This window comes from Gavia stellata, chromosome 4 (assembly GCF_030936135.1).
Source record: "Gavia stellata isolate bGavSte3 chromosome 4, bGavSte3.hap2, whole genome shotgun sequence".
Classification (NCBI taxonomy): domain Eukaryota; kingdom Metazoa; phylum Chordata; class Aves; order Gaviiformes; family Gaviidae; genus Gavia; species Gavia stellata.
Window position 1 is genome coordinate 2,304,296 of NC_082597.1, and position 15,351 is coordinate 2,319,646.

The window sequence follows — 15,351 nt, forward strand, 5'->3', positions numbered from 1 at the left end:
ATTCTGTGAGAAAACTGTGAAGAGAATTTACACATCAGTTCTTGCAGAGGATGCCTTAATATAGGTGCTCACTGTACTCACCTTCTGTCCCACCGGTCCTCTTGTTCCGAAAAGCCCCATCACTCCCTTGGAGCCAGCTTCACCTTTGACTCCCTAAAATTTTAAAATCCCTGTCAAACACACTTGAAGTACCTACTGCTCTTGAAGTGACCCCCCCACCCCAAGAGACACCAGTAGAGGAACCCATGGAGATGGCAAAGATGATGACAAAAAGCACCATTTCTATAGCAGACTTCAGCCCCAGGGAGCCCAACAGTCTGTAGGGCAGCCAGTGCTTGGGAAGAAAGCCACCAGCTGCAGAACGGCTCAGCAGAAACCTCAGCAAAATGTTCCATAAGAGAGTTGGTGCCCATTGATGGGGATTGAAGGAAAACAAGGAGAAAAGGGTCTCAAAGCCTCCGGATGAGCTGCCTCCTTGCAAACACTCCAGTACAAGACCCTGCTGGATTTACTGGTGGTGGAGATACTACTCTGGGGCTCCGTCCAAAGTCACTCAGGTATTCAGCCAAGAAGTGTTCTTGCTTTAGGAGATGCTTACATATTGTTTTTTTTATTAGAAAGCAATCTGACAGATATCATGTATGGGTTTTCATCTGACTGACTTAAAAAACCCAAAGAGGTAAACAGGTACCACTCATGGGAGCTTCTCCATGGGTTTCCTTTACAGTCACTGGGGACCTAATCAGTGCAATCTGTTGTGATAAGGCCAAGACTACCCCCTTCACAAGGGAGGTGCCCCCACTGGGTCAGGCAATTCCCACCCTGAACTACGCTGGTTATACAGGTCCCTATGGGAAATAACAGGAGCTGGATGTCTAGCTCAGATAGGGATGCTGCTGTTGTAGGTACTTATATTTATTCAGCAGAGTCTCCGTCCTGGGTCAGACTTCTGGAGCAAAAAGCATTAACATAATATGAAAATAGGGATGATTAGTACACAGAGATTTAATCTGTGACTCAGTCTGAGAGTGGGAGAGTTACATGATTCTCCCAGTGAAGTGGTGATGGGTTGAGACCTGAGACCTCCACAGGGTGCTCTCAAAGAGCAAAGGCAGACGGAGGAGCAGGCGACTCGCTCTGCCACCACCCAGGGGACAGCCCTGTGTGAAGAACAGGAACAGAGGAGCCAAGCCTTAACAAAATGTCACAAGAGCTGCAGGGTTTGAAGCAGCATGGCCAGCTCTTGGAGGGAGAGGGAGATGCAGGACTGTTACAGTGCTGCAGTAATTGAATGGTCACTTTTCCCAGAGTGATCCTGTACTGCAGACGTGGTGCCCAAACTACAGACTTGACACATGATACACATCCAGTTTACCATGTTCCCAAGCCCCAGCCCAGCATTCTCCTCTCCCTTTCTGTGGTAAGAGCTGGGTGAGTGTGTGCTTGCACAGTGTTTTCCAGCAGGCACATGGGAAAGGATGATACAGAGATATCGGTCCCTTCCTCACACAACCAGCGACCTTTTGCTGTCTCTCAGCTGCATCGTGAGGTTCATACCTTTTCTCCTACAGGCCCATCCTCTCCCTTCTCGCCTTTGTCACCATCAAAACCTGGAAGGCCCCGTTCACCCTGAAAGGTAAGACAGAAATTAGTGGACTGTGCCTCTCTCCTGGAAGGACCCAGCTCTCAGCCACTGGCTCTGGACTAAAGTGCTGGTTCTCAGCGCTTATCCCAAGCTGTGCTGGGTGCTGATGCCACCAACAGTGGAGAAGGGATGGCTTAAAAAGTTAGTAAGAGTCAAACTTACAGGATCTCCTTTACTGCCTTTATAGCCCTGGGGTCCAAAAATAGTCATGGGCTCACCCTAGAGAAAGGAGACACAGAGAGATGTAGACACCCGGTGATACATGAACTCATGGGTCCCGCTGGATGGAACCGCACTTGCTATGATGGGCAAAATGGTAATTCACACATCTGCAACGAATGTAAGCATTCCCCAAACTGTGGTCCATATGCTGGGGAAGGCACTTTTGCTCTACAGCACAACATTAATTATTAAGGTCAGTCTGTCCTTAACTAAAAGCTGGATGATGCACAGAAAACTACAAGAAGTCCTGAGGTTTAACAGTGACCTCTTGCTCCAAAACATGTTGGGGCTCACTGGCATTACCCTAGTCTACATGTCATGGTTGGAAATGGAGCTGTGCATGGCATGACCCTGAGGTTCAATTCCCGATCCGAGGCTGTCAGTGGTGGGACAGGTTCATATCTGACATGGTGGCTTGGCTCCTTCGTCACTGTATGTGACTCAGGATGTCAAGGTTTGCATCTCTTCCCAGGTGTGGGAGCTGGCTATAGGCTGGATGGTGAACTGGTCTGCTCATGGTGTCCTGCTTTATGGACACAGAGTTGGAGCTAAGGAAGGGGAGTGGCACTTAGGGTACCCCTCAGAGGTAGTTTTTGGAGGGTCAGACTCCCAAACTGTCATCCTGAGAGAGATGGTAGCTACAGGCATGCAGTAACCTCATGGACACATCCATGCCAAGTCTATTTATCAGCTCAGCAGCTGAGGAGGGACATTTTGCTCCTCAGAGAGTGAAGAACCTGTGACAAGGCTATTCCCATGCAAGAAATGGCTCTGTTTGGTAAAGCGACGGTTGTGTCTCCAAAGTGGTGATGCCGTCCATAGTTCTGAGGGAGGAGGGCTGAAGCCACCTTCTAATGAGCAACTGTAGCCCATTTGAAAAGGACTCCCTTGACACCAGTGCGTTTCAGTGTTGCAAACATCCCTGTTCAGGGTGACTGTATCTTGCTGCTGGAGTCTTAACAATGACGCATCAATCAATATTCCCCAAATTTTGACAATCTTTTGCAGTTTATCCAGCGATCACCATCACCATAGCACCCTGATGAAATTCTGGCTTAATATACCCTCCTGCTTCCCTGCTCTGGAGGGTCTCTAACAGAGACAGGATGGGGCTCAATCAATTTTGGGGACAAAAGGGAGAATAAAGTTCCTGTAGTTTAATCCAATACATAGTACAGGCCCTGGGATTCAAGCAGTTACTCCTGTATTGTTCAACGGAGAGTTAGAAAGAAAGTTAAACTGCAATCATGTGGAAGAAACCCAAGCCAATTATTCCCCCCCCCATCCTGTTTTATCTCTCACTCCACCTTATATTTTATTAAGGTATTCTTTGGAAAATGCATTACACATTCCTTCAGTTTGGAAAGTGTTTTGGGGCCTCTTCATGAAGCAGATTAAGAATTGATTTGTCTCTGGAGCGAGTCCCCTTTCAAAGTAGCTTCTTCAGAGACAAATCGGCCTTAATCATTTAATACTGCATGACTCAAAGGCAGAATCGTCATGTAGGTTTTCTAAAACTCATTTTCTAACAAGCCATTTCAGCCAGGAAGGAAGTTAACAAAATACTGGGCAGAAGTTCAGCATTTTCTGCGCATTTTCCAGAAGTGCTCGGGGAGTTATTTTCACATTACCTGCTATGAGCCAGCTCAGGCTTTTTGAGATTACGGTATGCTTCGGGGTGAGCTGGTTCTACCAAAATCAGTGGAAATTTTCTTCCTCCCTTAATTCACAGGAGGCATTTTTGTGCCCCAGCAAATAGTTTCCAAAATGACTTTTTTGGTGGTTGTTTTGTAGGATCCCATTAAAACTATCATGCAAGTTCAACCCGGAGCAGTGTGTCCAGTGCAAGGATGGCATCAACAAAGTAGATCGAACCCAGTGGAGACCCTCAAGAAGGAGAGGGGCATCTATGTGTTGTCTTCCACTACCAACATGGGTGTACAATGTAGAGATGATGGATCCAGGCTCTTGGAGGCACACAGTGAAAGGACAAGTCGCAACAAGGGAAACTCATATTAGACAAAAGGAAAAGCTTCTTCACCCCGGGGGTGGCCAGATGCCTGAGCAGGGACACAGAGAAGCGAACATGAGGCCCTGAGCCTCAAATCCTGAAGATTTCATTGGCAATGGGATCTTGATCCAGGCACATGGACGGCAGTGCACACAACATCATGGATTGAAGTCCTCTTCAATGAAAAGCATTTGTACCCCATCATCTGGGATCCTTGCTCAGTGCTCCATGCTGGGTGGGCTACGCTCACCCACATGTAATGATATGAATCCTATAAAATCACCAAGACCCCAGATATTTGAAAACACATATAATATTTTTTACCATTTATTCCTCTACCGTGTAAGATCACTGACTCATTTAAATAACTGTCCATCTGCTCACTGGCAACTATAAAATCCTGAAAACCTTTTACCCCATCTGCCCCAGAAAGTCACAGTCTGGAATGTCCTTACTCTTTCTCCCTTGGGTCCCAGAAGTCCCCGATCACCCTGAACACAGGAAAGAAAAAAAGACAGTGAGTGATTCCCTTTTTACTCACTCTTTCTGTGTTATTCAGTCCATTGATTCACACTCCAAGCCACTAAGATCTATCACAGCTGGAAGTCAGTTCCTCTGGGCACTCTGCAAAATGATTAGCTTACCACAAGATATTGCGTACAACTAGAATTTATTGCATTGACAAAAACCATAAAGACCCAGAGGACTGAAGTGGTTTGCCTGACTCCATGCTCAGCACATCCACGATGCGGAGCTACTGCTGGATTTCGACCTCCCAATGGGATGTAGCATCTCCATGCTGCAGGGATGTGCCTACACTACATTTAGGGTGGGAAGGCATATTGTATAGTACAGGTTTTCCCAAATTCCCAGGCATTCCCAAATCTGGCATGCTTTACTGAGAGTGTACAAAATATTAGCTGCTCCTGGAAGTTTTTTGTAATGGGCATGGGACATAAGGCTGAAGGGCAGGACTCATTCCTGATGGCATCTCATAACATTCTCCAGTGCTCAAGGCTGATGTGGTGACAGCAGGAGAAGGGGGAGGCTGCAAGGACCAGGTGGAGAGTAGAGACAGGCTTTAAAACTGCACTTGAACTGCTTCTGAGTGGCAGAGCTGCATGTGCATCCCTCCCCTGATGACCCATTGCACACCCCTGACATTCGGGACAAAATCTGCTCGTCTCCATACTACACTTTCTAAGGGCTGCAAGTGGGATGGAGCACAAGGAGACTGAGGGGACTCCTGCTCACCGACACAAATGAAAGGGTATGTGTTGCCTGGTGGGCAGTCGTCGTCCTGCTGATGCTGCAGGACATCTGCTCCCCAGCCCTGTTCCTCCAGCCCTACACATTTGGGGATCGACCAGAGCACACCAACGGTCCCCTTCTGTCCAAATTCCCTTATTCCCTTCCAAAAAGAACTAGGCATGCATAAAGACAGCATGCACCCTCATCTCAGCCCAGCCATTACAGGGGTCTGCTAATGCCACTTCACACTTCCACGCACTGATCGAGTCCCCTCCCAGTCTGCCCCCAGAAGATGCTGGGATTATCCCCACTGTTTTAACAGGGGCATCAGCAGCGTGGGCTGCTGCAGAGAAGGGCTCCCCACGATGGTGCTTTCCTCCACAGGCACTGTGTAGATAGAATGACTGTTGCTTACTCTTTCGCCTTTCACACCCGGGAAGCCTTTTAGACCCTGCAAGAACATAAAACAAGATGTGAAGATAAATACCAGTGGGGGAAGGTGTTAGGAAAGAGCAGCCTTCACCTGAAGGCAGAGCTGCCTCCAAGGATGGGCTCCACCATGGAGAAGCTACTGGTGCGACCGGCACAGGAGCTTCTACTCTCCTTTCCTTCCCCCCGAGAGATATTTGAGGAGAAGTGAATCACACTGGTGCAAAGAGAAAATTTAGCCTTAAGCTTCTGCCCACCACTGGGTCTCGGGCACAAGTCAGCATCTCTTGGTGGATGTATAAATTTAGCCAACGTCCCCCATTTTGCAAGCCATGTACTGTGATTTTTGTACCCTTAACATGAACAAGATGCAGCCCCCACCTCGCAGAGAGCATAGGGGAAGGGTTGCTCCTGGAGGGCTCCTCACAGGTGGGGGTGACGGGGATCCCCAGATGTCCCCCAGGGCAGGTTGGAGCCCCTGGAGACAGAGCCAGGATGGGAACCACACCTGGGGAGCTGAAAAGCCATGGTGGTCACCCCAGGTGTAACCCATTTGCAAAACTGGGGACCGGTGACCTTCCATGTAGATGCAGAGACATGGTACCTTCCACCTGCAGAACTGGCAGCTCATCACAGGGGTGGGCATGGACAGGATGGACGAGGAGGAGACAGAACACAGACATTTCCCAAAGGGCACAAAACCTGGGCTTTGCCAGCCCACTGTGCCCCGCGCTGCTGCTCTGACCATAGGGACACACCATCTTGCAAGCCCTCGTGGTGTAAGGGCCAGTCTTGCTGAGAATCAGCCCTTCAGGGATGAGATCCCAGGTGACACCTGGTACTGCAGTTACCCTCGGCCTTCTGAGGAACTTCATAAAGGCTCATCCTGCTCATAATAATGAATTAATTCCATGTGAGATACAAGCTTAATAAATAAAAAGGTGCTTGTCAAAATACCGGCTGTGATCTGTGTTTCCCCTGACTCAGTCCCCTACCAGTGAAAAGGGAATTTACAACAGAATGAGACCCTGAAATTCATGCCGGCAAGCAGACCTGACAAAGAAGGACAGAGAGGGAGCAACATTTCAGGAGGACTTCAAAAGCAGCCTGTAGATGAGTCAGCCAAATGGACAAGAGCATAAAGCAATTGTGCTCTGCATGACACCTTATGTCTCACAGCTGCCTACAGGATTTACACTCACTCATCCCAACACAACATTGGAATTCAGGTTCCCAAAGTCTCTATTTCCTACTGAAAGCATCAACCCATGTTATTTCCTTCATTGCTCATGGGGATTTTGCCAGCCCTGGGCCCACTGTTGTCCGTGCTGTAAAATCAGCCCTCTGTGCTATTTTAACACTCACCATCGTGCCAGTGGGTCCCCGGACTCCCACGATGCCCTCATCACCCTGTTAGGATGGAGAGGGGTAGTGATGGCCATCAGCAAAGAGAAATGCAACATGCACAGTCCCAACTCTGCAAACCATCCCACTGGGGACAACAGGAATTAAGCATGCAGAAGCCCAGATCCTCGAAGGAGTTGTCCAACCTCTTCACTTATACCTCCATCAGGATTAAGTGCCTTAATGCTCTTATGGATCTGGATCAAAGAGCCTAAAGGGCTTGAGATCATCCACATGTCACTGCAGGTAGACACTGCAGTGTTTAGTGTTATCTGCAGTCAGATTGAAGCTTCAAGCTTCAGCTTCTCCTCCGTCCCTGAGAGAAACAGGCATTTGTGAGATGATCTGCACCTGATTTAGCATGATATAAATCACTCCAAAAAGGTGTCTCTTCCTCTCTGTTGGTATAGAGAGGGCCTGGTAGGACTGGCTCAGAAGAAGCCATCTGAGGCTGGGTGACCTGGTGTGTCCCTCCCCAAGATGTACTTACATCTGACAAAGGCATGTGCAAAAAAAGACAGAGGTCTGAGATGTTCCTGGGACAGAGAGATTTCTCCCCCCTGATTAGAGGGCTCAGTAGCTTTTCTGCACATTCTTAACTCATCACTGAACATGATTTCAGCAGGACTCACCACAATAAATAAGGCAGCCAGGAATTCACCTGGAACTCACACCATTGACTTTCAGAAGGAAGAGGCCACCAGTCAACTGCTCAATAGTAACTTGTGCCTTTGGAGACCAATGTGAGGCTTACCTTCATGGCCAGCTGTGGTTTCCAGATGCTGCAGACCTTGTTCTGAGCCTCCCTTTAAGTGTGCTCTTGGCTCCTGGTAAACCTTGCTACAAGGGATAGCTGTGTGGTGGGTCTATGTAGTCCTTTTATGACCTCCCTTGGTAGATCCTACAAGACTTACCTGTCTTTAAGATGCCTAGACTTAGGCATCGTCCTGTGAGGCCAAATTCAGATCTCTCATATAAAGCCAATGTAATTTGAGATTCTGTGATTCACTCCAGATTTATGCTGGAGTCAGAAGAGCAGAAACATTATTTCATCATTTCCTTCAGATAATGAAGCTTGAGCGAGGTTTACCCCAGACCTTTCACAGCTGTTGACATTCTCATTAAGTGTTTTGTCTCAGGGGCCTCATTGAACGGTTCTGCTAGCAGATGGGAAGTTTGTCTAAATAGATTGCAGCATAAAATCAGTTTATTTGTGGAACAGCCACAGAAGCAGCAAATTGAAACACGGCCTTCTGATTACGACTCAAGAGGGTCTCCCTGGGGTGTTTGACAGAAGGAGACCTAAACTTCTCAGCAGCGTGAGGGAAAGTGAACGTGGCTGCCCCAAGGATGTCGGGGGCTGGTTTCCCTCTGCCAGGACAACAGGAGGGAAGAGAGGAACAAGGATAAAAAAGCTGGAGGCAGATTTCTGAAGGAACGAGCTTGCAGGCAGCATCCCCAAAGCATACAAAACGGAGGTGTTTCCTCACCAAGCTGCTAGGTTTGAAACACGCAGATGGAGGGGTGTAGATATTGCCTTCAATGCTCCCATCTAGCCAGTGAAAGCACAGCCAGCACAGTCAGCGGGGCAGGATTCACTTGGCCATGCAGTTGACCAGTGCGATCTGTAATGCTTGAGGGTGTCTAATTATGGAGGGGATGCTAATTGCAACCTGTGGACAGATTCTGGTCAGTGCCAGCTCCAGCTGGGCCTAGCAGTGTCCATCACTCCAAGTCTGGCTGGTGAAAAATTAAGGAGGGTTCTGAAATCAGTCCTTTAGGCATCTTCTAAGATGGGTGAGTGGGAGGTCATGGTATAAACCTGCCTCAAAAATAGGGTAGGCTGCAAGAAGTCAAGCCAGGAACATTTATGGAGGGACCTACCCTGGGGCCAGGCAGTCCGCGGGGACCTCTTGGGCCAGCTGCTCCAATGCCGATTTCTCCCTGCAGATCAGAGAATCCCAGATACCTCATTTGGAGCAAGAACACCACATCACATGATTGCTGATTAGTTTGACCATGATTTAAAAGTCACAGAAAGAGTCAGGAGACTCACTTCCATTGACTTTCTGCTGCTCTCTCTGGAGGATGCTCCAGCAACCATGGGGAAGATGGGCATGAGGGTAAAAGAGGGATGAATTGGCTGGATGGGGTCAGGGATAAGGAGCCAGGGGAGGGCCGTGGGTTGTCCCATTGACACTCCGGGATCTCAGCTATTTGTGACCTGCCTGGCAGGTTGGCACTGACCTTGTTGCCTTTGGGTCCAGGTGTCCCGGGAATCCCCTGTAGGGCAAGGAAAACAAAATAGAAGGGAGGACTTCGCTTTGCAAGTCCTCAATACTCTCCTGTCCCAGTGCTCCAAGAGGGTGAAAGCACACCCAGCCCAGGTACCAGGTCCTCAACCTCTCCCCCAGCCATCCCTCTGCTTCTCAAAAGACACAGGGGCAATGTACAAGTCACCTCTTTTCCTGGGGATCCTGATGGTCCTGTGGGCCCAGCAAATCCATTCCGGCCTCTCTTCCCACGCTCCCCCTTGAAAACAAAATCCTTTAAGGAGGAGAACACCCTGATGGGAAAGGTCCTGCTTTCCCTCATCCAGACAGAAAGCAGCAGCTGGTGACCCCAGGCGTTCCCTGCACTGACAGCAAGCAGCAGGAATAGCTTTCTCGTGTGGGCCTCTTGTTGTTGAGGCTACACCAAGACCCTGAGTTTAGGCACATTGCTGTCCCCCACCCCACCTCCAGCTAAGCCTCCATGTCCCTACAATGAGACTCACCCATTGCTCCCTCTGTTCCCAGGGGTTAATGACCCCCAAACCCCTTGCTAATATCCCCTGTGCTATTGCATCCTTTTTCTTCCCAGTCGTCACATCACTAAATTGAAAAGAAGAACAACAGGTCCACACCTTGCTTGGAGCTTCACTGCTTTTTCTTTTTTGAACTTGAAGGACATCCCCCTGTACCAAATCTTTTGGCCTGTTTTTATCCCAAAAACATCAATTGGCCTAATAAATGCTGTTACCCCTCTTTTTGCAACCAGGCTTTGTTCCTGCTTCTTTTCACTCACTACATATAGGCTCAGGGTCTGGAGACCTAGATAGGTGGGGGCTTGACCAACAGTGGACACCCAGAGTAGACAGTCTCAGTAGGGCCATCGTTGTTCTCACCTTGATGTGGCTAACACAACACATGCTGTCCCCTCACCGCACACCACCTACCTTCTGTCCTGGCATCCCGGCCAGACCTGGAGCCCCTCTGTCCCCCTGTGACCCAGGGGTGCCGGCATTGCCACGAATGCCCTGGATGCCCTGAGCTCCTGGAGGTCCTGGGGCCCCTGGCTCACCCTGTTGAGTGAATCACAAGAAATTTGGATCTTAGGTGGGATTAACTGCCCCCCTAAAGGTCCTGGAGAAAGCCTGGGGTGTCTCCTTGAATTCACATGAACAGTACACAGAATTGGGGACATCTCCTCCAGCCCTGGTCCATAAGAGAGGTCCTAGGGCTGGAGAAAGGGCTGTACCATGGCTTGCTAAGCAGGGACCCCTTGCCTGCAGACCTTCAGAGCTCTCCAGTGAATTCAAACCCTGCAGACCTGCAACATCCCAAGGGATCACAGAAATGCCTCTCTGCTGAAACCACAATTCCCTGGATTTTTTTCACAGCCATATTTCACAGCCTGATCTAGTTGAAAATGTCCCTGCTTATTGCAGGGGCATTGGACTAGATGACCTTTAAAGGTCCTTTCCAACCCAAACCATTCTATGATTCTATGATATTTATCTTCTGGACCTCACCTGCCTTGAAATAGCCCTTTGGAGGACACAGAGCACTCCCTCTGTCCCAGACCCATGTGATGGTGTTCCTGCCTTCCCAGGCTGGGACTGGCTTTGGTGCTTTATCTTTGTAGCCCCAGCCAGTTCTGTGCTCCACAGCCAGCGGTGGAAAGCAAGGACTACAAAGAGAAAGACCCAGAAGAAAAACAAGTGAGATCCTATCTAGAAGAGAAGAAAGGCTTACCTTAAATCCAGGTGGCCCAGCCTGACCAATGGGACCTCTGAATCCAATTCCTGGTTCCCCCTGTGAAGAGAAGGTCAGGAAAAATTAAGATCACTGCTTCTACTGTGGGCCCATCAAAATGAGAGCTTGCTTCATGCTGCTCCCTGGACAGCCAGTGGAAGTCCCTCAGAGCTGATCCTACATTGAGGGTTTTGACAGAGCCCTCCCTGATCATCACACCTCCTCTAGATGATGGGAAGTCATATCTGACCTGGAGAGACAAAGCTGCTGAGAGCATTTAAACAGCTTTAGAAAAGAGGGAGCTGAGTTGCAGGAATATTAGTGGAGATGGTATCAGAAGACTCTGGGCGAGACTCTCATCTTCTGACATTACTCATTTATAAGGTGGGTGTCCTGTCTATGTGAGACATCTGGAGTCCCTCCCTAGTCAACAGAGAGATGCTGGGTCCCCAGTGAGTGACTGGCCACACTGAGCCCACATCTCAAGAGGTTATCTAGACACCTCCCCCTGCGATGGGGAGGTTAGGTATGGCAAAAGGAGGAGGGAGAGCAGGAGGCAAGCTCTCACGGTATAAGAAGAGACACCCCTGACTGTGGTATCAACGTTGTTCTTTACCTTTTGACCATTTTCACCTCTGTCTCCTTTGGTGCCCTACGAAATAAAGAGAGAGTTACCAAGCCTGTGCAAGAGGTCATGTGAAGCACCACCTCAGTGCAACCCTGAGCAAGAGCAAAGGTTTCCCGTTGTGCTCATAGCCTACGGCAGCATGGAGCAACTGGCCCCTCTGATCTCCACCTCTTTACCCCAGGGGAGGTGGGCAGTGGCTGCATGACTGGGGAAGAGTCAAATGCCCTGACACAGAGCCGCACTGCTCCCAGGAAGGAGATGGAGTACTGGGCTGACCCAGCAGATTTTGACTTTCCTATGGCAATCTCCAGTGCTGTATTTGGGCCACTTATCTGGTAACGCTGTCCTGCTCCAGCTGCTGATACCGACTCCACAGCTCACCTTTTCTCCAGGTTCCCCCATCTCCCCAGGCTGCCCCTGTAAGACAAAAACCATCCACCTTCCAGCCACCTCCCCTCCCTCCCTCCCTTCTCATGCCTGTGTCCCCAGAATGCTGCACCACACAGGTGTTTAAACAGGAGCCCATGCAAAGTACCCCTTCCCCATCGGGCTGTACCTTTTAACAACAACCCTGCCTTGTCTGCCTTTCTCCTGAATATCTGGGTCCCACCACCCCGAATCTGCCGTTTTGGTCCCTATAAGCCTTTGCTGCCAAAAGTGTTCATGAAATGGTGTTTTGTGTGGCCCTTTTTCCATCCCTGTCCTTGTGCCAGGGCTGGCTTTTGCTTGTCTGTCACCTGGGTTAGTTCACTGATCCAGCAGAAAATGAACATCAGGAAAACCCCCTGAATTCTTGCATTTACTCCTGAGTGCATGGCAGATGCATGTTAGCATTGCTGGAAGGGAGGGAACAGAAACACGAAGCCAAGTTCAGGGATAAAGGTGGGATTGTGCAATCCCAATTTATATCGGCACAGTCTCCCATAGACCCTGAATGTCCTCTCCATCAGCACACCCCCAGCTGCCTCTCCCTTTCCAGACCCTCTTAGCACAGACAGCCTTCTCCTGGCCTCAGACGTTCAGGCCAGGAAAGCAGTATCACTACCTTTTCTCCTTTGTCTCCACGGGCTCCCGGAGCTCCCATTTCTCCCTGGAAAACAACAGACAACATCTTCAATTGCAAACATGCACTGCTACATTTTTCCTTCCCTCTTTTGATCTGGAGGGTGCTGCCCTTGTTCCTGCATCAGCTTTTGGCAAACCTCTGTGGAGAAACCCCTCATTTCCATCACTTGCATTCCCAAACCAGATTGGGGATGCCTCTGACCCCATCCCTCCTATCCTGTGCAGTGGCAATGTAGAGAGAGAAAACACCAGTTGCAGAGTAAGGGCCAGATATAAGTGGTAAGCTGGGGTTCTCCCTGCCCCAGGCTGCTGCAGATGTTAAAAGGTGTTATGAGTTTAAGGGAGATGGGAGAAGTTCACAGAGGAGAGATTAAGGATCCCCAAAATACTAAATCCGTGTTTGGATCAGCTGTGAAAGGTTCAAGCCTGGGATCTCTGCTCATTACCAATGGTCTAAACTGTTGATTCCAACCCCTTGAACTCACCGGCCTTGCCAATTTTCACCTGTGATTCTTCCGCCTCCAAATGAGACTGCCCTGGGAAGATGGATCACTATCCTGCCTCCCCCCAGCGCCGTTGGGTATCTATCTGCATTAAAAGGTGAAACAAAAGCACTGACCTTTTGGGCATGGGAGGGTGGATCTGCCGGGCCAGTATCCTCCTTCTGTAAGAAAAAAAAGCACGTACAGAACGGGGCTGGGATGCGGCGTGATAGGAGAAAGAACCAGCTGCATCTTCACCACACGCAGCTGCGGTAAGAGGAGTACAACATGAATGCTGTACCTTAATTCTCCTCGGGTGATGAGGGCCTGGGTATGCCTTGAATTGAAAAAGAAAAGAGGAAATTGGGAGTGCTGTTGGAGAAACGTTTCACCCCTAAGCTATGGAAAAGACATCTCCGAGCAGCAAGATGTTAGGCAGCTAGTGGAGAGGCTGGAGGCATCATGTAGGGAAGCTGTGTATTACCAGGGATCATGAGACACCCATCAAAATGCCCCTGGTTGGATATAGGGTGGCCTCCAGGCTCCTTCTGATCTGCTCCAGCCAGGATGGGACATCTGAGAGTTGGTGCTGTCTATTGCATATGGGCTACCAGGGTCCGTGAACCAAGAAATGCCTCAGTACCGGGCTTTTAGCAATGGCACAGATGTCCCACCTTAACCCTGACCCTTTATGGAGGGCTATGACAAGAGATGTGTTTTCTCATGGCATGGACAAGCTCAGCTTAGTGCTGCCATTCCCCCCTGGGAACACACGGCAAGGGTCACTCACTGCTTTCAAAGAAATGCATTCAAACTTAGGGGAAATGTGTTGTTCAGAAGTTTTCATCCTTAACTCCTGGAAATAGGTCTTTCTCTCCTAGATTTTTACAAAATCAACTCTGCACTTTCCATTTCTGGCATATTTTGTTAAAGTCGGCAATGTAATTACAGAATCACAGAATCACTAAGGTTGGAAAAGACCTGTAAGATCATCAAGTTCAACCATCAACCCAACACTACCATGGCCACTAAACCATGTCCCGCAGTGCCACGTCTACATATTTTTTGAACACCTCCAGTGATGGTGACTCCACCACCTCCCTGGGCAGCCTGTTCCAATGTTTGACCACTCTCCCAGTAAAGAAATTTTTCCTAATATCCAGCCTGAACCTCCCCTGGGGCAACTTGAGGCCATTTCCTCTTGTTCTAAATTGTGCAGGTATGTCAGAGATGTATGTGTTTATAAACACACACATATATTTATATATTTAAACACACATACAAATATCTTCTACACTCTCAGGACACAAAACACCCTTCAGTTATGTTGCTTTCCCCGTGAACCAGGTTATTATGTTCCCTCATTGAGTAAGTTTGATTTTCCCCACTTCTGTTTGCCGAGCATCACATTTCCCTTGCCAGATACAGGGAGAACGATCTGCTCTGCCAAGAAAAATAACTCCTTCTGCAGCTGTTTCTTGCTTTATTTATTAATATTTATCACTAACCTTTCACCCCCCATCTACATTCATCGTGACTTTGCCAAGTGGGCAATTGGGGTTCCCCTTGCGTCATGTGTTTGAAGACACCCTTCTATGGGGTCTTCACTCACCGCGGATCCAGAGGGGGATTTCCGAGCTCCCGGGACACCGGGGGGATGAACCTGTGATGGAGCCAACAAGGAAGGGTCACCGCTTCCTCCTGGATCACAGCGATGGCCCTGCTCTTGCACACAGGCCAGCTCAAAGCCGCTGCGGTGAAACGGGGTCTTTACCGTCTGTCTCCCCTGCTCCGCAGATCTCCTGGCTCTAATGTGCCTCGGGGGTGCAGAGCCATCATCTAAATTCACATTTTCCTGCAGGAAGAGAAACAGCATCCTGCTGAGCACCTAATATTATATATATAATAATAATATATATATATTATTTATCACTGTACAATTAATTTACTGCTATTTCAAAGAAATAATAAAACCCCCTAAAATATTGCAACCTTGAACTTCAAATGCCTCCCTGCACCAGCCATGACTGGGTAACACACCTGCTATGCGTTTAATGTAACCAGTGTACCTGAATGAAATAACACGACTATTAATGCCTATTAATGTCTACACATTAACCTGCCATTTGGTGATGTTTGCAGTGGACATGATTTTGGCTAATATATATTTAAGGCACACACAGTAAAGCTTGTACAAA

General features: G+C 48.8%; 1 protein-coding gene across 1 annotated transcript in view; it reads right to left on the minus strand.

Moving 5' to 3' along the window:
• LOC104257945 (collagen alpha-1(VII) chain-like) overlaps nt 1-15,351 on the minus strand; it is a 103,272-nt gene that overhangs the window by 24,967 nt on the left and 62,954 nt on the right. The window contains exons 56-73 of the mRNA XM_059815998.1: nt 14,928-15,008; nt 14,766-14,816; nt 13,455-13,490; nt 13,291-13,335; nt 12,652-12,696; nt 11,988-12,023; nt 11,595-11,630; nt 10,979-11,038; nt 10,180-10,305; nt 9,423-9,494; nt 9,210-9,245; nt 8,847-8,906; nt 6,924-6,968; nt 5,545-5,580; nt 4,334-4,369; nt 1,808-1,864; nt 1,558-1,629; nt 82-153 (exon numbers count right to left, since the gene is read on the minus strand). Of these exons, the coding sequence (XP_059671981.1) occupies nt 82-153; nt 1,558-1,629; nt 1,808-1,864; nt 4,334-4,369; nt 5,545-5,580; nt 6,924-6,968; nt 8,847-8,906; nt 9,210-9,245; nt 9,423-9,494; nt 10,180-10,305; nt 10,979-11,038; nt 11,595-11,630; nt 11,988-12,023; nt 12,652-12,696; nt 13,291-13,335; nt 13,455-13,490; nt 14,766-14,816; nt 14,928-15,008 (1,002 nt within the window). The remainder of the gene's footprint in view (nt 1-81; nt 154-1,557; nt 1,630-1,807; nt 1,865-4,333; nt 4,370-5,544; nt 5,581-6,923; nt 6,969-8,846; nt 8,907-9,209; nt 9,246-9,422; nt 9,495-10,179; nt 10,306-10,978; nt 11,039-11,594; nt 11,631-11,987; nt 12,024-12,651; nt 12,697-13,290; nt 13,336-13,454; nt 13,491-14,765; nt 14,817-14,927; nt 15,009-15,351) is intronic.